Genomic DNA, 25,228 nt, shown 5'->3' with positions numbered 1-25,228 from the left:
CTTTGCCCACCGGTGTGGGAAACCAGGTGCAGGGTTGCCTCACCCTCTTAAAGAAGGAAGTGGGTTTCATGTCCAGTGCAACGCGAGGTTAAGTTTGAAAACAGCGGAGCTTGCCAGTCACCTTGGACATTCTTTGGTGCTAAAGCCAAGAAGAAGAACACAAACCAAAGCTGTAAAGGAGGATGGGTGACTTTTAGGGCTTGACCAACAATAGTTTCACAATCCTTATCGTGAAGTGCGCTTTCTTTCTTTTTTTTTTGATTTCCCCCCCCTTTTTTCTCCCCAGTTGTCAGTTGTACCCATCCAGTTACCCCGCCCTTCCGAGCCGCCCCGGTCTCTGCTCCACCCCCTCTGCCGATCCGGGGAGGGCTCCACCCTACCACGTCTCCTCCCATACACGTGGAGTCACCAGCCGCTTCTTTTCACCTGGCAGTGAGGAGTTTCACCGGGGGGACGTAGCGTGTGGGAGGATCACGCTATTCCCCCCAGTTCCCCCTCCCCCCCGAACAGGTGCCCCAACTGACCAGAGGAGGCGCTAGTGCAGCGACCAGGACACATACCCACATCCGGCTTCCCACCCGCAGACACGGCCAATTGTGCCTGTAGGGACGCCCGACCAAGCCGGACGCAACACGGGGATTCGAACCGGCGGTCCCCTTGTTGCTAGGCAACAGAATAGACTGCCACGCTACCCGGACGCCCCTGAAGTGCACTTTCAAAGTCCCTGATAAGCAGAACCAGCACATCTGAGAGTAGTCAGAGAATGTGTTGAAGCACGTTGTCCAAATCTAAGAATATCTCTAGATACATTTGGTCCAATCAGGGGCCTCGTAAACCACTAAAGGGACTTTCTTGCTCCTTAAAAACCTCACAAATGTGTTGCTATTTTTAAAGAGCACACGCCGGTTTAGGCTCGTGCTTTTTGCCGCTCACCGTTCTGATGTTTTGGAAAGCAGAACGTGACTCAGGAATAGAGGCCGTGTCATTTTTAGTCCCTCTGTCTTTCTCACAGGCAGAACAAAGTGTGTGTGACCAACTGCGTGCGAAGAGTTGGGGTTTTTTTTGGGGTTTTTTTTGCGTAGGTGTGAAGGTTTCCAGCCTGCTTTTCTCTGAGGTGGCTGCACAGCCAGTAAACAGAGACATGACGAGCAGGCACCGCCTCGCCTGCGGCTGTCACCGTGTTAACAGGAATTGTTTAACTGAGCACTACTAGAAAAGCTTGATCCCTGTTTGAGTAAGAAGCAGAACGTTGACGCCCGGCACGCCAACATCTCTGCTCCGGCCTGACTGTGTGAAAGACTTGTAGAGGTCCAGTGAAAACATCTGGTTCCTCATTCAAACCTGTTGACCAATCCAAACTATCACCAAACTATCACCAACAAGCTTTTTTCTGCCTTCTTTTTTTTGGGGGGGGGGGTTTTCCTCCTTTTTCTCCCCTATTGCACTTGTCCAATTACCCTATTTTATGAGCCGTCCCGGTCTCTGCTCCACCCCCTCTGCCGATCCGGGGAGGGCTGCAGACTACCACATGCCTCCTCCCATACATGTGGAGTCGCCAGCCGCTTCTTTTCACCTGACAGTGAGGAGTTTCGCCAGGGGGACGTAGACCGGAGTAGACCGCCACGCCACCCGGACGCCCTCTCTGCTTTATTTTAACAGCAACAGTAGAGAGAGAGACAGCAAAGGCAGGGGAGAGAGAGGGGATGACATGCAGCAAAGGGCTGGATTCAAACCCAGGCCACTGCGATAAGGACTCAGCCTTATGTGGTACCACCCTACCAGGTGAACCACTGGGGCGCCCCCCCTTCACCAACCAATCTGACGAACATCAGGGGGCTTGGGCTGAACTGAAACCTCAAGCATGGAGATACTATCTATACATACATACATACATATATACATACACACACACACACACATATATATATGTATATGTATGTATATGTATATATATATACGTATGTATATATATGTGTGTGTATATATATACATATACATGTGTATATATATACATGTGTATATATATATATATATATATATATATATACACACACATGTATATATGTATATATATGTGTGTATGTATATATATATATGTATATATATACATATATACATGTATATATATAGTGTTTTTTTCCGAAACGGTCAATGTTGTTATAAGTGCTCAACTAATGCGAAGCGGAATATCAACACAAATACAGGCCTGTTTCGTGTGTCGTGCACTCATTAGCAGCTGATGAGTGCACGACGCACAAAACAGGCCTGTACCGTAATGCATTACAACTTTTTTTCCTGTATTTGTGTTTATATATATCTATCTATATATATATATATATATATATATAATATCTCCATATATTACATAAATATATGTAACAGTTATAGATGTAAAAAAAACACCAAATGGCAGCACTACTTATCGTACCTTCCTTTAGAAAAGAGAAGTTTACGTCAGTGCACTTTTAGTATTCCTCTTTTAAAGTAAATATAGGCAGATAAACTTTTAATTCTCTTTTGTTGTCCTTGCAAAATGTAAACTTAAGAATAACAAACTTAAAACTTGCACTCTTACGACTTTTGCGTCAGGTAGTAACAACAACAGAGGCGGATACCTGTACTTAAAACGAAACTTTGACTCCGTAAATATTTGACGTGGTCTATACCCTTACAAATATACTTTTAGTCCCCCAAAGATAAGTAAACCTTGTTGGACTTGAGTGTGCTTTACACGTTTTCTCACGGGACGCCATTTCCCCCCCCACGAGGGTTTGACACGGATTGTAGTGGAAGGGTTTGTGTCACCGGTGTTGTTCCGGGGATGATGTGTGAGCCTGTGGGTTTCCTCTAGAACCGAAAGGGCTGCGGCAGGCGCTGCTGCCTGCGTGGTGGCGTCTGCTAGTGTTCGAGGGCTGCGACGCCATGCTTTCTACACCCTCTCATTTTCACACATATCACACGCTTTTCTTCTTCTGCGTATTGCAAAATGTGCCTGTAGACAAACTGCTAGTAAACAGGACTAGGTTAAAACCTCATGTATGGCTGCACCACGACTACATTTATCCCCCCCCCCTTTTTCTCCCCAGTTGTTCCCGGCCAGTCACCCCGCTCTCCAAGCCGTCCCGGTCGCTGCTCCACCCTCCTCTGCCGATCAGGGGAGGGCTGCAGACTACCACATGCCTCCTCCCATACAGGTGGAGTCACCAGCCTCTTCTTTTCACCTGACAGTGAGGAGTTTCACCAGGGGGACGTAGTGCGTGGGGGGATCACACTATTCCCCCCCCTCCCCGAACAGGTGCCCCGACCAACTAGAGGAGGCGCTAGTGCAGCAACCGGGACACATGCCCACACTTACAAAAAAGTAGTTTATTCAATTGTGCTGCTATTAGTACAGTGAGTATACTTTCAGTTTACTTTTTAAGTACTTATCAGAGATATAATAAACAAACTTATACTTAAGTATACTTACATGTATACTACTAGTACATACACTTGAACTTTACTTGGAGTTTACTTAATAAAATAAAATTCAAGTATACTATTCTTTTGTAAGGGCACATCCGGCTTCTCATCCGCAGACATAGCCAATTGTGTCTGTACGCCTGACCAAGCCGGAGGCAACGCGGGGATTCAAACCGGCGATCCTCACGTTGGCAGACGACGGAATAGGCCGCTACGCTACCCGGACGCCCACGACTACATTTATCAAATGGCTGTTTTTGCGCGACTCCATTTAAAAAGCGGCTGTTTTGACATCGGTTCCGTGAACAGCTGAGGACGTAATAGAAAGGTGCCGCGCCGATTCCTTTTGAAAGAGCAACATCCAACGGGGAAACGGCCAACTCAGACATCCGACTGACGGTGAAACCCCATCACTCATTCAGTCACTCACTCACTCATGGACAAACACACGTGTAGAGCTCGTCCCGCTGTTGCGGTCCGGCCAGAAAGGAGGGATATAAGTTCTCAGACAGCTTTTTTATCTGGGAACTGTAGATGGGGTCAAATACAATGACTTAAGTGATGCTTTCTGCAATTTTATTATATTAAAAACGCCATATTTGACACCTTTTCCCACAGGCATTTTTGTAACCACAGCCATTCAGTGTATTAGAGTTGCGTAATTGCTCCTCTACAGTGCATCCGGAAGGCATTCACACCCCTTCACTTTCCCCACATTTTGTTATGTTACAGCCTTATTCCAAAATGGATTAAATTCCTTTTTTTTCCTCATCAATCTACATACAGTACCCCATAACGACAAAGCGAAAAAGGTTTTGAAGAAATTTTTTCAAATTTATTAAAAATAAAAAACTGAAATATTGCATGTACATAAGTGTCTGTGAATGTTCTCATTCATCCAGGTCATGTTTATCCAAAGGAACTGAATCGAGTGCAACTGGACTTGGTATATATCCGTGAAGACGTTTCGCCTCTCATCCAAGAGGCTTCATCAGTTCGCCCCTTTCTGACTAGACCAAGCTAGTCTAGCTTGGTCTAGTCAGAAAGGGGCGAACTGATGAAGTACATTTAGACTTTAGTTATTTTGTTGACACTGGCGTGACTAATATTTACTCCTCATTCATTGTAAATCAAAGGGATTCATTAAAGAAAGTTACTGATGGGGCGTCCGGGTAGCGTAGCGGTCTATTCCATTGTCTACCGACACGGGGATCGCCGGTTTGAATCCCTGTTACCTCCGGCTTGGTCGGGCGTCCCTACAGACACAATGGGCCGTGTCTGCGGGTGGGAAGCCGGATGTGGGCATGTGTCCTGGTCGCTGTACTAGCGCCTCCTCTGGTCAGTCGGTACGCCTGTTCAGGGGGCAGGGGGAACTGGGGGAATAGCATGATCCTCCCATGCGCTAGGAGGCATGTGGTAGTCTGCAGCCCTTCCCGGATCGGCAGAGGGGGTGGAACCGTGACCGGGATGGCTCGGAGAGTTGAGTAATTGGCCAAGTACAATTTGGGAGAAAAAGAGGGGGGGGGGATCCAAAGAAAAAAAAAAGAAGAATGTTATCGATGTAAAGACGAAGGCCTCTTCAGTGGGAAGTGTGGCTATTGCTGGCATCTATTGTGACTTCCTGTGGTTATACACCCAGATAGCAAAACTGCTGTGGCCCGGACTCGTCCCACGACCGACACTTCAACTGGCCCACATACCGCGTGGAATGATGGCACCTAGGCGGTATGCTCCTGTTTGCCAGACCTGGACCAGAACCAAGCCATAGCAATGCCGCATGTGCCACATATTTGCCAAAGGTGGCCCATATTTGATTTGTGATATTTGGGCCATATTCACCATTTACCACACGGGCCACTTCAGGCTCACATCCAGATCACATGTTGCCCAGAGCACCACATCTTTGCCAAAAAAGGCCCACATGTGATGTGGCATATTTGGGCCATATTTGCTATTATACATGTGGGCCACTTCAGCCTCACATCCATTTTGTCAGGGCCAGAAGAAGGCCGTCAGTGCCGCATCACTGCCTGAAGTGGCCCACATCCGGATGCTGTCTGGGCAGGAGCGTCTTCTCCAGTCACAAGGCTTCGCCTTCGCCCACTACAGTTCTCTTCTGTAATCACGCGTACGACTGTTTGAACTGGCTAAAGTGGAAATGAGATGAACACGGCACTGAAACGCTAGACGTGGCCAGGCACCATCTGAACTGACTGCAAAGAAAAGTCAAACAAGCATCAAGGTTAACCCACGTTGCCTAGTCACAGTGCAACGCAGAGATTATTAGGAACCTACTATTAGGCTTGGGGGGGCGGGGGGGGGGGGGTCAGGTGAAAAATGTCAACACAGTTTTTTAGGAGAAGTAAAATAAGAAACATGTGTAGGATTTACCCCGTAGTGTAGAATACAATCATTTCTGGGTTGTGACTAATTTTTCCTCCCACATTTTCTCTATAAAGGAAAAAACAAAGAGGACTATAAAACGGTCAAAGAAATATTCCACCCCTCACCGCCTACACGTAGGGGTAAAGGCCACCGACTGTAGGCTCAGGTTTGTTTTGGGTTTTTTTCCCACAAACGACTGGATAGGGCCTCTCCACCTTTTTCTCTTTCATGTGGCAGAAACGCTTGCTAACTTACAATATTATTCCGACAAGATATTACTCCCACAAGATATTATTCCCACAAGATATTATTCCCACAAGATATTATTCCCACAAGATAGTTTCCCACAAGATAGTTTCCCACAGAAAGGCTTAGAGGTGTGTCGTGCCATGGAATGACGACGGCTTGAGTCTTTTTTTTTTTACAATCCCTCAAAACAAGGGAGAGAACGACCGCTGGTGAAACCGTACCCGCCGTAAAAACAAAAGAGTCGGTGGAATTTCCCCTACGGGTTTATATGTAAGCGTTTTCAGGGTGGGTGTGTGGGTCAGACAGCGGGAGTTTTAACTTGTAACCTTCAGGCATGCAGCCAGACTTCCCATATCACCCCCGTCATGGGATTTGGTGCCGTTTTACACAGACTGAGTCAGCGTGGATCATGGTCAGCTGAAAGAGTGAGTCGCCGCTGTGAGTTCCTGACAAGTGAGGCCACAGCGGCGCATCGCTTGGTGAAACCAGCGCTGACACTGCACACTCGTCCTGGCTCCTGTCCAACCTCGGGTTGAGCTTTCTGGATTTCCTAAGTATCACATCAACGTCCGGGAAAGACGATTCAGTGAACTGCTCCCTGATGGCGGAGAGGCCAGGCTGTATACCGTAGACAACAGCGCAGAGAGAGAGAGGCAGGCAAAAAAAAAAAAAAATGCTGACAATTCGTTTAAGGAAACTAAAAGAAGAAAGCGGGGGGACGCTTCAGCCGCCCTCCCCCCAACAGTCAGTGCAGCCTGCCTTCTGGCAGTTTCTCCCTCAGCTGCAGTTTAACCCAGATCTTTGAAATTCCTTTAGTGCACAGCAGACTGAACGAGACGCAGAGAAAGACGAAGAAAAGCAGAGGATAGAGAGACGGAGACACAGAGTGTGTGAGTGACATGGGAACAAACTCTGTGTCCAAAGACGTAAAGGCCGGTCCAAAAGGTGTTTATTCCCTCACCTTAGAGGACCATACTGATGTTTCTGCATGTTTTACTCCTTTTAATACTTTTTTTTTATTCTTTACATTATTTCAAACCATTTTCCAGGATGCTGTCGTTGGTAAGATTTTGTTGAATGGGTTCTTCCTTCCTTCCAGGCAGCCACTGGTTTAGATTCATTTCGGTATGGTATGAAAATCAACTTGCAGAGACTTGCTTGAGGTAGATACCCATCCTTCACAGTGAACATCCATCCATCCATCCATCCATCCATTATCGGATCCGCTTATCCTGCTCTCAGGGTCACGGGGATGCTGGAGCGGCAGGCGGGGAAACACCCTGGACAGGCTGCCAGGCCATTACACAGAGCCCAAACACACACACACACACACACACCTAGGGACAATTTAGTACAGCCGATTCACCTGACCTACATGTGTTTGGACTGTGGGAGGAAACCGGAGCCCCCGGAGGAAACTCACGCAGACACGGGGAGAACATGCAAACTCCACACAGAGGACGACCTGGGACGACCCCCAAGGTTGGACAACCCCGAGGCTCGAACCCAGGACCTTCTTGCTGTGAGGTGACCGCACTACCACTGTGCCGCTCGCGACCGCGCTAACCACTGCGCCACTGTGCCGCCCGCAACCGTGCTAACCCCTGCGTCACCGTGCCGCCCGTGACTGCGTTAACCCCTGCGCAACCGTGCCGCCTGCGACCATGCTAACCACTGTGCCGCCCGCAACCGTGCTAACCCCTGCACCACCGTGCCGCCCGTGACTGCGTTAACCCCTGCGCCACCGTGCCGCCTACGACCATGCTAACCACTGTGCCGCCCGCGACCGCGCTAACCGCTGCGCCACCTGCGACCATGCTAACCACTGCGCCACCGTGCTGTAAAAAGTACCATGTACTTCAAATGCTATGAAATGCATCCACCCTGGCTCGCTCAGCCCTTAAAACTATATATGAGGAAATAATAAATAACGACAAAATAAGTAATACAACACCATAAATAAGAAATCAGAAATCCCACAAATAACAAATCACTGAATTTATGTAAGGTGCCTACTGTTCATTATTCTAACCTCCTGGGGGTAAAAACTGTTTGTGAGGCGGCTGGTGTTGTCCTGAGGGAAGGAGGAAAACAGGCCATGTGCTGGGTGGATGGTGTCCTCCGTCATTCATAGGGCCTTCCTTCTGCAACAGGTGGTGTAAATGTCCTGAAGCTGTGGCAGTGCTGTTCCTATGATGTCTGGAGCCGTTTTTTACTATGCTTCTCAGTTGTTTGTGCTCCTGTTCAGTCAGGTTGTCAAACCACACCAGTATGATTCCAGTAAGGATGCTCTCTATGGTGGTCTGATAGAAACTGACCAGAGTTTTTGTGGACATTCTGAATTTAAGACATCTCAGAAAGTATAGTCTCTGTTGTGCATTCTTGCCGGTAGCAATACCAACATGTACCCTGGCTCTGCAAAATGACGGAAGCTAAGCAAGTATGGGCTTGGCTAGTACTTGGATGGGAGACCTCCCGGGAAACCTGAGTTGCTGCTGGAAGTGGTGTTGGTGGGCCAGTAAGGGCAGTCTTCCCTCTGGTCCTAGTTAAAAAAAAAAATCCCAGTGCAGTGATGGGGACACTGTGCTGTAGGAGATGCCGTCATTCGGATGAGACATTAAACCGAAGTCCTGACTCGCTGATCATTAAAGATCCCAGGGCACTTGTCACAACAAGTAGGAGGTCCCCCGATGTCTTGGCAAAATTCCCAACCTGGCTGTCTCCATCTGGCCACCTAATCATCCCCCGTGTAATTCGCTGAATGATTCCTCCCTCTCCACCTCAAGCTGATGTGTGGTGAGCGTTCTGGCACGAAATAGCTGGCATGCATCCCCCATGTGGGTGCTACACATTGGTGGTGTTTGAGATGAGTTTCCCCCTTCAATGTGAAGCGCTTTGGGTGTCTAGATAAAGTGCTATGTAAATTTAATCCATTCTTATTAATAATGACACAATTGGTGTTTAGAGACCAGGAGAGGGAGTCTGAGATCTGAATGCCTGAAAATCTGAAGTTCTTCACAATTTCAACAGGGACACTGTTGACATAAACTGGTGTCTGAACCGTTTTGGACTTCCTAAAATTAACAATTATCTCCTTTGTTTTCTCAGCATTTAGGGAGAGGTTTTTATCTTGACACCATATGGATAGGTCCCTCACCTCCTTCCTATAGGCATCTTCGTTTTTGTCATTTATCAGTCCAATTACTGTGGTGTCATCTGCAAAGTTCACTATCCTGTTAAGATATTTGGCAACACAGACAGTGAGAGCGGGTACCAGCTACTCATCTACCATAGTTCTCAACACAGGAGCACTGCAGGGTCATCCCCTACTCTACAGTCTTTTCTCACATGGCTGAGGTCTGCCTGTCAGAAAGTCATATAACCACTTACAGATGGAATAACAAAGACCAAGGACCTTAAGCTTTACCACCAATTTACAATGGTATTAAGTGCAGAGGTTTTTGGGTTCAAATTCTTCTACCATGGTGAGGATGGGAAGAGAAATTGGGTAGGGGTAATTTTGAAGGAAGAGTATATCAAGAGTGTGTCGGAGGTGAAGAGAGTGTCAGACAGCGTGATGAACATGAAGCTGGAAATCGAAGGTGTGATGATGAATGTTATGTAATGAATATGCCCCGCAAGTTGGGTGTGAGTTGGAAGAGTAAGAAGAAGTGGTGGAGAGTGTACCCAAGGAGGAGAGAGTGGTGATTGGAGTGACTTCAATGGGCATATTGGTGAAGATAACAGGACTGATGGGCAGGTATGGTGTCAAAGAGAGGAATGTGGAAGGACAGATGGTGGTGGATTTTGCGAAAAGGATGGACATGGCTGTGGTGAATACATATCAAGAAGAGGGAGGAACACAGGGTGACGTATCAGAGCGGAGGAAGCTGCACACAGGTGGACTAGCTTATGCAGGAGGCGCGATCTGAAAGGGATCAGAGACTGCAAGGTGGTGACAGGGGAGAACATACCTAGGCAGCATCGGATGGATGGCGGTCTGTAGGATGACTTTGGAGATCAAGAAGAGGACTAGAGTAAAGGCAGAGCCAAGGATCAAATGGTAGGAGCTGAAGAAGTAAGACTGCTGTGTGGAGTTCAGGCAGGAGTTAAGACAGGCACTGAGTGGTAGTGAAGAGTTGCTGGATGGCTGGGCAAGCACTGCAGAAATAGTGAGGGGGACAGCTAGGAAGGTACTTGGTGTGTCATCCAGACAGAGGAAGGAAGACAAGGAGGCTTGGTGGTGGAATGAGGAAGTACAAAGTATACAGAGGAAGAGGTTGGCAGAGAAGAAGAAAGATTGTTTTAAAAACAAAATTCAAACGCCTGTGAATTCTTCATGCTAACACAAATGTTAGCTGGAGAAACTTCTGTTTTTGGAAAATGGTTGTGAGTAATGTGATGCAAACTCACTTTGCAGTAAGAGGGATAAAACTTGCAAATACAGCGGTATGGTCCTTTAAATGTCTTGGGGCTGTCCTGTGTTTTAAAAGCCCGCTGATGGGCAGAAGTGGAAGAATTTTCTCCATCGACACTTTTAAAGGTAGAACAAGTAGGCTTTCCCTAAAGATCAATGTACAGACTCAAACAAAAATAATCCCTCACTTATGAGCCACTAGACATGTGTGGCAGTGTCTGTGTCTGCAGAGACCCTGTCCTCGGCCTGTACTTTCTTATTTTGCTGTGTACGGGACATTTCTGGGCGTTACTTTGGGCAGCAGGACTCTATATAACGTAGCGACCAGGTGCCAGATCGAGATCATAAGCATGCATCCAAGTGGAAGCTACGACAATGGCGGACACAGCGCCGTAAAGAGGCAAACATAGCGAGGCGAAACGCCAAGCGGACAAAGCTCATTCCAAAACGAGTGAATCTGGGGTTGGCTTTCCCCCGCTGGCGAGCACTGAAGGAGAGGATGGGGATGAAGAGCAACGCGGAGATGGTCTGTACACTGGGATGTGTTCTGGCAAATGTGGTCAGGGGGCGTGTCCTTCTGGTGCCGTTGTGCCGGGGAGGAGGGGCCAACTTTGAATATTGTGTTTACAAACTGCTAGACAAATCCTACTCCTTCTTCCTGTTAAAGTAATGTAGGCCAACTGTACTCATTTTATTTTCTTTGTTTTTGGATCCCCCCGCGCCTTTTCTCCCGAGTTGTACCTGGCCAATTACCCCACTCTTCCAAGCCATCCGGGTCGCTGCTCCGCCCCCTCACATGATCCAGGGAGGGCTGCAGACTACCACATGCCTCCTCCGATACATGTGGAGTCGCCACCCGCTTCTTTTCACCTGACAGTGAGGAGTTTCACCAGGGGGACGTAGTGCATGGGAGGATCACGCTATTCCCCCCAGTTCCCCCTCCCCCCCGAACAGGCGCCCCAACCGACCAGAGGAGGCGCCAGTGCAGCGACCGGGACACATACCCACATCCAGCTTCCCACCCGCAGACACGGACAGTTGTGTCTGTAGAGACGCCCGACCAAGCCGGAGGTAACACGGGGATTTGAACCAGCGATCCCCATGTTGGTAGGCAATGGAATAGACCGCCACGCCGCGCAGACGCCCTGGTCAACTGTACTAATAACCTGTAAACAACCCCTGCAGTTTACTATTGTACTGTCGAACCAAAAAATAATAAAAGACAATAAAAGAATTGAAACAAATTGATGACTGTTTTCTGGACACTTGAATCGCACCGTCTACCTCACCTCTTTCTACGTCAGGCTGTTGCATTGTATTGTATTTGTGTTTTGTTCTTTGTGTTTCGCTGCACAGTCATGGGAGCATGCTACTGTGCATTTACCTGAGCGCTGCACAACGTGTGATTTTGTGACAAATGAAAACTTGAACTTGGGACTTTGAACTAGAAAATGATTGACAGTTACAGTCACAATGAACACAAAACGCTTTAACACACACACATTTTAAAATAATCACCTTTCAGGGCAAAGGCACAACGTCCAGGCCCCAGCCCTGAACCCAGCCCTGAACCCAGCCCTGACCCCAGCCCTGAACCCAGCCCTGAACCCAGCCCTGAGCCCAACCCTGAACCCAGCCCTGACCCCAGCCCTGACCCCAGCCCTGACCCCAACCCTGAACCCAGCCCTGACCCCAGCCCTGAACCCAGCCCTGAACCCAGCCCTGACCCCAGCCCTGAACCCAGCCCTGAACCCAGCCCTGAGCCCAACCCTGAACCCAGCCCTGAACCCAGCCCTGACCCCAGCCCTGAACCCAGCCCTGAGCCCAGCCCTGACCCTACGTCACAGTCACATATGTCTGTGAGCGAGGGAGAGAGAGAGACAAAGAGAATTGAACTTTCTTTTACAAAAAACAAACTCGAGCAAAAGGCAAATAGACAGCTTTTTTACTGTAATGTCGCTCCTTTAAGTTAATGTGTCCAGGAAAGAGTTTATCTTCCATCACACAACCCAAAGCTAGCGAGAGAGAGGAGAGAGAGAGAGAAGAGAGAGCGAGAGAAGGCGAGAGAGAGAGTGGGTGAGAGAGGAGAGCGAGAGAGTGAGAGAGACAGAGTAAGAGAGAGCAGTGGAGTGGGAGGGAGAGAGCGTGAGCAAGCGAGTGAGCGAGAGAGAGGGCGAGAGAGAGAGGAGGGAGAGAGAGGCTGCTCAGAATGGTGTCACGTCACACATGATGACCGCCAGTGAAGGGCCTCGGTGGTGGCAGCGAGAGCCCTCGTGCTTCGGACAGCAGGAAGCCATTCTAGCTCTTACGTAATGCCTCGTTACACAACACCGAGCCACCGCTCGCCTCTGACCTGGCTCCAGCAAAAAGCAGCAAGCCCAAACAACCCCCCCCCACCCACCACCTTCCCCCTCCCCACCTTGGACCCTCGCCTCCACCTCGTTCATCCATCGGTGCATTAGGGGAGACGAGAACGACCGTACCGTCTGAAAAAAGCCCACATCTACCAGACTGTCTTGCTGACGGAGAGAGACTGTTTACAGCAGACTCAGAAGAAAACCTGAAGCCATTTTAAAAATTGGTGGTTACCCTTTCTTTGCACCCCACCGTTTCAAGACTCAGTGTGATGGTAAAAACCACTTGAGGCTAAAAAAAAAACCAGCCATGTGTTGAAGTGATAAAGGGAGAAAGAAGAATATGTATGAGTGTATGTGGGTGTATGAGGCTATGTGTAGGGGAGGAACTTCAGTTGGGGATGCACCAGTATCACTTTCCCATTGTTGATACTGATTCAAAATATGCATCTTTAACTATCGGCCGATACCAAGTGCTGACCCGATCCATTACTTTTGCTGAACAGTGCAGATTTAGACCATTAGTTTGGGGTCAGTGGACAGAATAATTGACACAGAATCCGTTTTCCACCATTAAAGAAATATAGGCTCCCATCATCCAAAAAATACCATTTTGATTTATTTATAAAATGTTACTCATGGCTTTTGGATCAGAGTTTGGTCTTGGGTAAAATCTCTGGTACCAGCACTCCATTTAAGTCTGGTATCAGCCCAATATCCAACAGTACCAATGCACAATAGGTATCAGTATATCCCTAATTTAGGCTAAAGCAAAAACCTCTTTCACTCCAATGTCACTTCAAACTCTGCATCGATACGCTTCCCTCTTTGCTGAGAAAGACGTTTCATCCAGTTTTCTCATGGATTAAACTGGCAGGATTAACGTCTTAACGAGACCGAGTCTGAGCGTCCACAGCGTCACAAACGGGTGGGCAGCGAGGCTGGGGCTGCGCTTAAAAACCACAGCGCGCGTCAGGTGTTTCCAGTTGGACATGTGCTGTTCTTGCGTTTCTAAAAAGGAAATGTGGTCACAGACGGTTGCAGATTTTCAAACCCCTCTTCCCTTCAAACACCCATGCTGGGTTTTCAGTGGGCTCTTCACTCCAAGAGCAACTGAGATACGGTGACTCGTGGTCAAACCACAGTTTAAAAGCCCATTAATGCAGTCTCAGTAGTGAAAAGAGGAAAACAATTCCCCAAATGCCATGTCAGGAAGTACAAAAATAAAGACATTTTGGGCAAGAATCAATTTTCTATTTTCGAAGCAAAGCCACATGTGCTACCAGTGAATCAGCGTTGGCCAAAACAGCCTCCATGCTAATAGCTAATGATATTAGCATGAGCTAATGGCGCCTCTGCGGAGGTGCCGATCAATAGCAGCACATTTATGTCCCTCTGTGAGGAGGCTCATATTTCACTGAGCGCAGGGACAAATCACAACCCGTCTGTCTGCTGTCCATGTCACATATAGACAGATACTGGACTCTAAAAATGGAATTCGCCTCTCGATAGAACTGACGAGCATTTTTAAGTGCGAGTGTGTTTTACTGATAAGCCACGCTGAAGTGTTTCTTCTAAAAGTGAGTGCAGGAGACGACAAGGATTAGATGTGAGTGACTAGGGCTGAACAATATGTTGTTTCAGAATCAACACAATGTACACACGTGTAATAGTCACATGGTAAAGGACACACTGTCAGGCAAGCTGAGCCCATACTAAGTTTTGGCCTGACATGACCATGTTAGGCTAAAACTTCCTGCTTCTTCTTTTTCTTCTTTCAGCTTGTTCGCTGCCTCCCGGGAGTCACCACAGCAGACCTGACAGCCTCCATCGGTACCCTATGAGGGCACAGCACTGATGGCGGTCTTGTCAGTCCGCATAGTGATTTGGCAAATGTGACGTTTGATGCCCTTCCTGACACAACCGCTAACCCCATGGACAGGGGCACAAGTAAAGTGCCACTGGATGGGAAACGACACCTAGCAAGGTCTGCTTTTTATACTCTATAATATTCTACAGCCAAGAGTTAAAAGCTGCATATATGTGTTGATACTGTTTAACTCCCTTTACTGTAATAGCTATGCGTTTTGCAAAAAAAACCAAACAAAAAAAATTTTCAATGTTGATTTTGGGCTGTAATGGTACATGTTCACTGGCCTCCAGATTTTTAAAAGGTTTTCAGTTTATGATGTTCTGCTTAGTCAGTGTACTGGTGATGCAACTGGAATTACAACACCTGACCAACGCTGAGGATGGAGCGAGAGAGAGAGAGAGAGAGACTAATACTAAAAATACAAAAAATAGCACTTTTGGACACATCTAAAACTAAGTGATCCCCTGTCGTATAATCACCAAGCCCTGCAATGCCAAGTGCTGAATAGTAATAGGAACCCCCTTAACCACCTGGTCCTGAGGCTGAGAACACAAACCTGCTCTATTAACACACCTCAGGAACACAACACATCACCAATCAGACCCAGTCAAACTACCAAACAGTTAAAACAAAACTACATCACCCACTGGCAAACACAGAGCAACATGCAGTGCTGTCTGGCTCTAAATGGACAGTCCACCATAGCAGATGATGTGAGCATGGTGACTGATCACCAACTAAAAAGAAGCTTGACTGTGTGCAGACTGAGTGAGCATAGTCTTGCTATTGAAAAGGGGGTACACAGGAAAACCTGCTCCCTGCAGAGCAAAGGCTGTGCTGTCACTGCACCCTCATCATCTTCATCTTCATCATCATCACTGCACCCTCAGTGAGCCTGAAACAGAGCTACACTTCCTCACCACATGTGGAAAATATAAACATCTTAGAGAAGCACGTTTTATACAATTCATAATAACAAAAGGTTTTCTTAACCTATCGGATGAAGAAAAACTACCAGCAGCAGTCTATAGTATTGCTGCCTGCCATAAAGTGAGGGACAGTCTATATTGCTGCCTGCCATAAAGTGAGGGGCAGTCTATATTGCTGCCTGCCATCAAGTGAGGGACAGTGAGTGACAGTCTATATTGCTGCCTGCCATAAAGTGAGGGACAGTCTATATTGCTGCCTGCCATAAAGTGAGGGACAGTCTATATTGCTGCCTGCCATAAAGTGAGGGGCAGTCTATATTGCTACCTGCCATCAAGTGAGGGACAGTGAGTGACAGTCTATATTGCTGCCTGCCATAAAGTGAGGGACAGTCTATATTGCTGCCTGCCATAAAGTGAGGGATGGTCTATATTGCTGCCTGCCATAAAGTGAGGGACAGTGAGTGACAATCACCTGACACGATTCTGCCATATTCGATGACGGTATGTTCTTTTGTTTTGTACTGTTTCTTTGCTGCGCTATGTTTCTTTGCTGTACTATGTTACTTTGCTGCATATGTTTCTTTGCTGTACTATGTTTCTTTGCTGCATATGTTTCTTTGCTGCGTATGTTTCTTTGCTGTACTATGTTACTTTGCTGCATATGTTTCTTTGCTGTACTATGTTTCTTTGCTGCATATGTTTCTTTGCTGCATATGTTTCTTTGCTGTACTATGTTTCTTTGCTGCATATGTTTCTTTGCTGCATATGTTTCTTTGCTGTACTATGTTACTTTGCTGCATATGTTTCTTTGCTGTACTATGTTTCTTTGCTGCATATGTTTCTTTGCTGCATATCTTTCTTTGCTGCATATGTTTCTTTGCTGTTCTGTTTCTTTGCTGCATATGTTTCTTTGCTGTGCTATGTTTCTTTGCTGCATATGTTTCTTTGCTGCATATGTTTCTTTGCTGTTCTATGTTTCTTTGCTGCATATCTTTCTTTGCTGCATATGTTTCTTTGCTGTTCTATGTTTCTTTGCTGCATATGTTTCTTTGCTGTACTATGTTTCTTTGCTGTACTATGTTTCTTTGCTGCATATGTTTCTTTGCTGTGCTATGTTTCTTTGCTGTTCAAGTTTTGTTTGCTGTACTATGTTTCTTTGCTGCATATGTTTCTTTGCTGTACTATTCTTTGCTGTACTATGTTTCTTTGCTGCATATGTTTCTTTGCTCTACTATGTTTCTTTGCTGTACTATGTTTCTTTGCTGCATATGTTTCTTTGCTGTACTATGTTTCTTTGCTGTGCTATGTTTCTTTGCTGTACTATGTTTCTTTGCTGTACTATGTTTCTTTGCTGCATATGTTTCTTTGCTGTACTATGTTTCTTTGCTGTACTATGTTTCTTTGCTGCATATGTTTCTTTGCTGCATATGTTTCTTTGCTGTACTATGTTTCTTTGCTGTACTATGTTTCTTTGCTGTTCTAGGTTTCTTTGCTGTACTATGTTTCTTTGCTGTACTATGTTTCTTTGCTGTACTATGTTTCTTTGCTGCATATCTTTCTTTGCTGCATATGTTTCTTTGCTGTTCTAGGTTTCTTTGCTGCATATGTTTCTTTGCTGTTCTAGGTTTCTTTGCTGCATATGTTTCTTTGCTGTACTATGTTTCTTTGCTGCATATGTTTCTTTGCTGTGCTATGTTTCTTTGCTGTTCAAGTTTTGTTTGCTGTACTATGTTTCTTTGCTGCATATGTTTCTTTGCTGTACTATGTTTCTTTGCTGTACTATGTTTCTTTGCTGCATATGTTTCTTTGCTGCATATGTTTCTTTGCTGTACTATGTTTCTTTGCTGCATATGTTTCTTTGCTGCATATGTTTCTTTGCTGCATATGTTTCTTTGCTGTTCTATGTTTCTTTGCTGTTCTATGTTTCTTTGCTGTGCTATGTTTCTTTGCTGTACTATGTTTCTTTGCTGCATATGTTTCTTTGCTGCATATGTTTCTTTGCTGTGCTATGTTTCTTTGCTGTTCAAGTTTTGTTTGCTGTACTATGTTTCTTTGCTGCATATGTTTCTTTGCTGTACTATTCTTTGCTGTACTATGTTTCTTTGCTGCATATGTTTCTTTGCTGTACTATGTTTCTTTGCTGTACTATGTTTCTTTGCTGCATATGTTTCTTTGCTGTACTATGTTTCTTTGCTGTGCTATGTTTCTTTGCTGTACTATGTTTCTTTGCTGTACTATGTTTCTTTGCTGCATATGTTTCTTTGCTGTACTATGTTTCTTTGCTGTACTATGTTTCTTTGCTGCATATGTTTCTTTGCTGCGTATGTTTCTTTGCTGTACTATGTTTCTTTGCTGTACTATGTTTCTTTGCTGCATATGTTTCTTTGCTGCGTATGTTTCTTTGCTGTACTATGTTTCTTTGCTGCATATGTTTCTTTGCTGTACTATGTTTCTTTGCTGTACTATGTTTCTTTGCTGCATATGTTTCTTTGCTGTACTATGTTTCTTTGCTGTGCTATGTTTCTTTGCTGTACTATGTTTCTTTGCTGTACTATGTTTCTTTGCTGCATATGTTTCTTTGCTGTACTATGTTTCTTTGCTGTACTATGTTTCTTTGCTGCATATGTTTCTTTGCTGCATATGTTTCTTTGCTGTACTATGTTTCTTTGCTGTACTATGTTTCTTTGCTGTTCTAGGTTTCTTTGCTGTACTATGTTTCTTTGCTGTACTATGTTTCTTTGCTGTACTATGTTTCTTTGCTGCATATCTTTCTTTGCTGCATATGTTTCTTTGCTGTTCTAGGTTTCTTTGCTGCATATGTTTCTTTGCTGTACTATGTTTCTTTGCTGCATATGTTTCTTTGCTGTGCTGTTTCTTTGCTGTTCAAGTTTTGTTTGCTGTACTATGTTTCTTTGCTGCATATGTTTCTTTGCTGTACTATGTTTCTTTGCTGTACTATGTTTCTTTGCTGCATATGTTTCTTTGCTGTACTATGTTTCTTTGCTGCATATGTTTCTTTGCTGTACTATGTTTCTTTGCTGCATATGTTTCTTTGCTGTACTATGTTTCTTTGCTGCATATGTTTCTTTGCTGTACTGTGTTTCTTTGCTGTGCTATGTTTCTTTGCTGTACTATGTTTCTTTGCTGTACTATGTTTCTTTGCTGCATATGTTTCTTTGCTGTACTATGTTTCTTTGCTGCATATGTTTCTTTGCTGCATATGTTTCTTTGCTGTTCTATGTTTCTTTGCTGTGCTATGTTTCTTTGCTGTACTATGTTTCTTTGCTGTGCTATGTTTCTTTGCTGTGCTATGTTTCTTTGCTGTACTATGTTTCTTTGCTGTACTATGTTTCTTTGCTGCATATGTTTCTTTGCTGTACTATGTTTCTTTGCTGTACTATGTTTCTTTGCTGCATATGTTTCTTTGCTGCATATGTTTCTTTGCTGTTCTATGTTTCTTTGCTGTGCTATGTTTCTTTGCTGTACTATGTTTCTTTGCTGCATATGTTTCTTTGCTGTACTATGTTTCTTTGCTGTTCTAGGTTTCTTTGCTGTGCTATGTTTCTTTGCTGTTCTAGGTTTCTTTGCTGTTCTATGTTTCTTTGCTGTACTATGTTTCTTTGCTGTTCTATGTTTCTTTGCTGTACTATGTTTCTTTGCTGCATATGTTTCTTTGTTTTCAATAATGTTTTCCAATTAATGTTGAGCTTTTGTCAATGTTTAAACACTTGCTTTGGCAATAGGTACATTGTTACATCATGCCAATAAAGCCATTTGAATATGAATTGAGAGAGAGAGAGAGAGAGAGAGAGAGAGAGAGAGAGAGAGAGAGAGCGAGCGAGAGAGAGAGAGAGAGAGAGAGAGAGAGAGAGAGAGCGAGTACTCGTTTATGGCCAGCATGATGAGGGGAAGTGGATTTCTTATGAGCCACTTGGGTGGCGGAAACGTGTACTTTAGTTTATGACAAGTAGGATGTGGCCTGCCTGGCCACTGGTTTAGACGTTTAGCTGTCTCACTGGAAGACCCCTAATAAGCCTTGCTGTCTAGAAGACTCGCAGCACTGATGAATTTTCCTCGACGTGGTGCTTCTCAGTCTGGCTAAGAAGCCGGTCGGCGGTCGAAACCTAAATTAATAAGAAATAAAGAGTAACGAGCAGGACAGTCGACGGCAGGGATTTAAGAGGAAATAGTTGTTCATTCACACAGCAGAAAGATAGAGAGAGAAAGCGTGGAGATGGCTAAAGCAGACAAAAGACCATGAGAGAAAGAGATGAATAGAAAGGTCTGACAAAATGCCTACGCCGAGGGGCAACAGGGGTCGGTGTGTCACAGCAGGTTTACCGGCTTTTATGTTTTTCCAGTACCGAGTTTCAGCTGCCAGCTGCACAGCATTGTCTTACCACAATAAAGAGTCAGTGAACTCTGCTCTGCCAACTTGTACACTCTCATTACATTAAAAGGGTCCGTCCTCTTGTTTCAAGCACATCCAGCCCTGGTTAGAGGCAGGTCATCGCCGTACGGGGGGCTTTTTGAGATTTTGCTGGAGGATTCTTGACTGACATTTGCGGACTAAAGACAGTGACTGTCCGCTTCATGAATAGAGAGTTATTCCCTACAGGGAGAGTATGAGTTTGAAAAGAGGTGGAAAATGTAAAAAAGAAAACCCAAACAAAACAAACAACAAGGAGACATTTCCTTGTCCATCAAATGTCTGCCTCGGGTTACTGAAACATCGGCGGCAGTTCCATCAATACAAACGTATGAAGCTGGTGTCATCAAATCAGCTGTCCTGTCATGAATTCATGGATCGTGGTTTTTAATAGCCTACAGTGAATATTGGCTCACTAATTGGCAGCCGGTCAAGAAGCATGACTGGGCAACAACTAATTTGCGAGACTCATGAGGTGGATGACGGAGCAAATTAAGCTGTGGTTGTTGTGTTTGTCCCTTCAGCTTCCCAACGAATGAGCTGTGATGGATTATTCAACGGTACACCAGCGGAGGTAAAGGGTCATCAAACAGCACAGGTTTTACCGTTCTCATAACAGACCCGCTAGCAGGTCTGGGGACCATACCTGGGCTGAATGGCCTAAATCTAGTTTAAAACAAAATGTGAACATTATTTAATCTAGAAGCATGAACGAGCTGCATGCCAGCTTCCCCGTTACTCAGTTCAGTCACAGATCTCCCGACTGCTCCCAACCCGCTCTCCCTCAGTCTCAAACTTCAATCTCCCAACGCCCAACCCGGACCCCCCTTTGGCGTCCGGGTAGCGCAGCGGTCTATTCCGTCGCCTACCAACACGGGGATCACCGGTTCGAATCCCCGTGTTACCTCCGGCTTGGTCGGGCGTCCCTACAGACACAATTGGCCGTGTCTGTGGGTGGGAAGCCGGATGTGGGCATGTGTCCTGGTCACTACACTAGCGCCTCCTCTGGTCGGGCGGGGCGCCTGTTCGGGAGGGAGGGGGAACCGGGGGGAGTAGCGTGATCCTCCCCCGCACTACGTCCCCCCGGTGAAACTCCTCACTGTCAGGTGAAAAGAAGCGGCTGGCGACTCCACATGTATGGGAGGAGGCATGTGGTAGTCTGCAGCCCTCCCCGGATCAGCAGAGGGGGTGGAGCAGCGACCGGGACGGCTCGTTAGAGTGGGGTAATTGGCTGGGTACAATTGGGGAGAAAAGGGGGGGGGGACTCTCCCAACTCTAGAGGTGCCCCATCTCAGTTCATCGTCTGCTCTCAAAACCAAAAAAAAAAAACCCAGATTTTAAGAAGATCAGCTAGCAAAGCAAGTACAATCATGTCAGCGTTTCTTATCTACAGCATCCGGCTGGACTCATCACACTGTGGTGATGAAAGCCTCCAGCAGCTTATCTGGTCTGTGTGTGGTCTATGTGCAAGCCTGTGTCCCCGTGCGATTTGGGAACAGTTACAAACAGTATCTCCCGATTCCCCCCAAATGACCTGTAGTCAACTGAATATACCCAGTGTTCGAAGAACAAGAACAGGCTTTCCATAGCCTAAACAACAGCTGAGGAGGAACCCGAACACTCGTTACCAGTCCCACCGCTGGTACGTTTAGGTTCGTCTGCTCCGCCAGCCAAGTTGGCAGCAAACTAGTAACTGTTTAAAGGCTCCATTATCAATCAGTTTGGCTGGTTAAACTGCAAAGTTTGAAAACCACCAGTTACTGTGGCTTGTTGACAAAAATGTCAATTTTCTGGCCTGGTCCAGGAAACCATGACAACCCAGTCAGGTAGGGTGCTGGGAAAATAACATACATGGACGAAGAGGATTAGTCACCATTATCCTGTAATCTGTTCAGTATATGGTAGGCCTATGTCCTATACGGTGACCTATATGCCACGGGGTCAGGTCCTCGGTTTCCCACCGACAGCCCCTCGGTAAGTTGATGTTCATCATGGGGGAAGGCCTCAGCAGTGCATATGGAGAGTTGGCGATGCAGTCAGCAAGCTGACAGCCTTAATGCTACAGACACAGATGAATTCGGTTCGATTTGACATGCTCCATTCACACACATATTTTGCCGTTCCCTCCATAGGGCTGCGAGTGTGTTGCATTTTGTTTTTGTATTGTAAACAGCAGAGCGTGCCTCCATCTACAGTAAAGTACAGTGCCGTCTCTCATGGAGTGACATTTTCACCACACAAAGGGAACAATCACGGCTCTTCGTGTGGGAGAGTCAACACGGGCTTTGTGTGGAAACCGGGTTATGACAGCATCACTTATCTCATTATGAAACGCTGAGTTAAATGAGCTGCACATCAGTTTCGGGTCAGTGGTGGCACATACAGGTGATGGTGGTGGTGGTGGTGGTGGGGGGGGGGTCAATTTTCCAGCCGTCGTCCTTAATAGGTCACCAGCCATGGAAAATCAAACACAACACGTCAGCCAAACGGACGACACCCGTGTGACACGGGGGGCCGGAGTAAAAGGTAGAGGGAGGTCCACGTGGTTTGATATCCCAAAGCAAACACCCCCTCGTTTGTGCTGCACAGGCCCATCAGCGTTTTCAGCTTCCACCCCGCTGGCGTCGGGTCAGGCAACCGCCACCAACAGACGCAAACAAATTCTCTTGCATGGCCAGCAAAGGCCCTTATCAGTTTACCTGACGCTTCTCACTTGACTCTTCCACCTATCTTTGTCCAGGGTTAATTTTTTTTCCATCTATTTGGTGACCATAATGACCCCCCCCCCCCCTTTTTAAACACCTTTGTTTACCAGGTTTAAGACAAGGTATGTCTGTGCTGGCCTAGTATTCCAACTGACAACGTGGTTATTGTGTATGTTATCTGGATTTTGTATCAACTCGCGCTTCTCCTTACATATCCCAGCATACATATTGAGTTATTCTCCATTTACCCGCTATTCATCTACATACCGGTTGCTTTTTTACGTGTTTTGTTAAGCAAAACGTCTTTCACAAGACTGTGGTTGTAATAATCCTACGTGGACCTTACTTGTCGTGTTACAAGGCCTGCAGGAATTCAGTGCATAATGAAGTTGGGCAACAAGCCGTTTGTTTTACATAAACCAAGAGACATCTGTCACACAACCTAGTTGGCTGCTGCGGAGGCCATAATCGATGCATAAAATGCACACGGGTGTACTCCGTACAGTAAAGAGTGGACTACGAGTATGTATGAGGACGGCTATCTTTATCTTTTACCTTTCTGGACGTGGATGATATCAGGATAGTTTGCTAGGTGGCCCTGGTAGAGCACCAACAAATCCATGATTGGGTCGAGGTCCTTGCTGGGCTGCTCGGCAAAATAGTCACCAATGGCCTCATAGGCCTCCCCGGTGAAGGAGATGGCTTGGTTGAGCCCAGCAGAGTATGCCTGCTGGTCCATTTCGAAGGCCTGGCTCAGGACCTTGAAAGACTGCCCCACTTTCTGGTACTCCTTCTTAAAGCCGCTGATCTGCTTGCGGGCGAACTCGTTAATGGTGGCGTTGAGCTGCAGGGTGCCATCGTCCATTCGCTTGGTGAAGGCCTTGAAGCCGTCTATTTTGCTCTCCACCTCCTGGAGGTCGAGCGGGGCGGCCAGGGTGCTGATGGTGAGGAAGAAGTTGGCCCCCACCATCTCGTCCTTCTCAGCCTTCCTCTTGCCCTGCTTCCAGGCTTTCTCATCCGTACTGCTGCAGGTGAGGAAGTGCTGGAACACATCGCACCTGGCTAGGACGGGGTGGCTGGTCATGTGGTTCATCCACCATATGAGACCCTTCCTCCTCTTGGAAATGAAGTCCTCCTCAAAGCGCCCCGTGGCCTGCTTTTCGGGGATGTGGGGCACCGAGATCACTGGGAATTTCTCCACCAGCCGGGCATAAAGCCAGTCAAAGTGCTTATACCGCCTGTTCACCTGGTTCTGCGTGTGGGTGGGTGTCAGCTTGTAGGAGATGTAGCTTTTCATTCCTTTGAACTTGGTCTGTTTGGTGGGGTCGTCAATTGTACAAGAAAACGGATAGGGGTTCTCCTGCCACTCTGGGCCATACTGACCCATCACCACACAGATCTTATCCCCATCCTTCACAAAGCCAGATGCTTCGCCCAGCACAAACGCTTCCCCTCCGGACTTCACAAAGGTGGAAAACCGGTTCAGGTTCCTACTGACGGTGGCAGAACTTTTTGCGTGCTGTGCGTTACCGCCTCTTGACATGGGGGATGTGGACACTCTGTAAGTGGACGGCCCGTTGCCATCGAAATCATGATACCCACCGCCCAGAGTTCCCGGTTCATCTGCAACAGTGGAGCTGTCGTCCCAGTCGTCGTCCCAGTCATCATCACTGCCTTGGCTGGTCTGCTGATAAATGTGCTGTTGTTGGTGTTGTTGGACCACCGGTGCGGAGAAAGTGGAGAATCCAGGTGCTGCTGTTGGTGTTTTAGAGAAGTTCTCAACTTTGTTCTGGGGTTTATACGAGGCGTCGAAGCCTCCGGTCGGGATATTGGCGTACCGGGAGTCCTGGTAAGTCTCCCCAGATGTGGCGGTGGTGTTGTTATTGAGCGCGGAGGAGGAGGAGGAGGAGGAGGCGGCGTCGCTCCTCAGGATCTCCACGTAGGACGCGGGGAAGAGCCCCCTCTCCCCTTTGCTGTTCGCCCCCTCGAACCAGCCTTCAATGTCCTGCTCGCTGTACAAAGTCACAATCTCGTTTTCCCTCACCGAGATCTCCCCCGGGTTCTCCGAGTTGAAGTCGTACAGCGCCCTCGCTTTCAGCGCCATGATCGCGGAGAATGTCCACACAGCGACCGGCCGGCTGGCTGTCTGTCCGTCCGCCCGCCTGTCTGTCCGTCCGCCCGCCTGTCTGTCCGTCCGCCTGTCTGTCTGTCTGGTCAGTTAGCCCACAAACTACCGCAACTCCGCCCGCAAACTTACAAATCGCAAGGCGCGTGAGGAGCCCGGGCTGTATCCGCTCCCAGGTGGTCCCTCCGAGTGTGACGTTACTTCGTTTGTATCCGTTTCGCCGCGGAATCCTTTGAAGTTTCTATTTTGTTTTGTTACGGTGTAACTCTCCAGTTCTGCGATCACGCGCGTCTGAGGGGC

At 46.9% G+C, this 25,228-nt stretch overlaps 1 protein-coding gene across 1 annotated transcript in view; it reads right to left on the bottom strand.

The window, feature by feature from the left end:
• The window catches only part of snx18a (sorting nexin 18a), a 27,775-nt gene extending 2,547 nt beyond the window's left edge, over positions 1–25,228 (bottom strand). Inside the window, exon 1 of the mRNA XM_056296882.1 lies at positions 23,359–25,228. Within this exon, the coding sequence (XP_056152857.1) occupies positions 23,359–24,907 (1,549 nt within the window). The 5' untranslated portion in view covers positions 24,908–25,228. The remainder of the gene's footprint in view (positions 1–23,358) is intronic.

The sequence above is a fragment of the Lampris incognitus genome, chromosome 1 (assembly GCF_029633865.1).
Source record: "Lampris incognitus isolate fLamInc1 chromosome 1, fLamInc1.hap2, whole genome shotgun sequence".
NCBI lineage: Eukaryota > Metazoa > Chordata > Actinopteri > Lampriformes > Lampridae > Lampris > Lampris incognitus.
The sequence above is the reverse complement of the archived record's forward strand: the minus strand, read 5'-3'. Positions and strand labels throughout refer to the sequence as shown.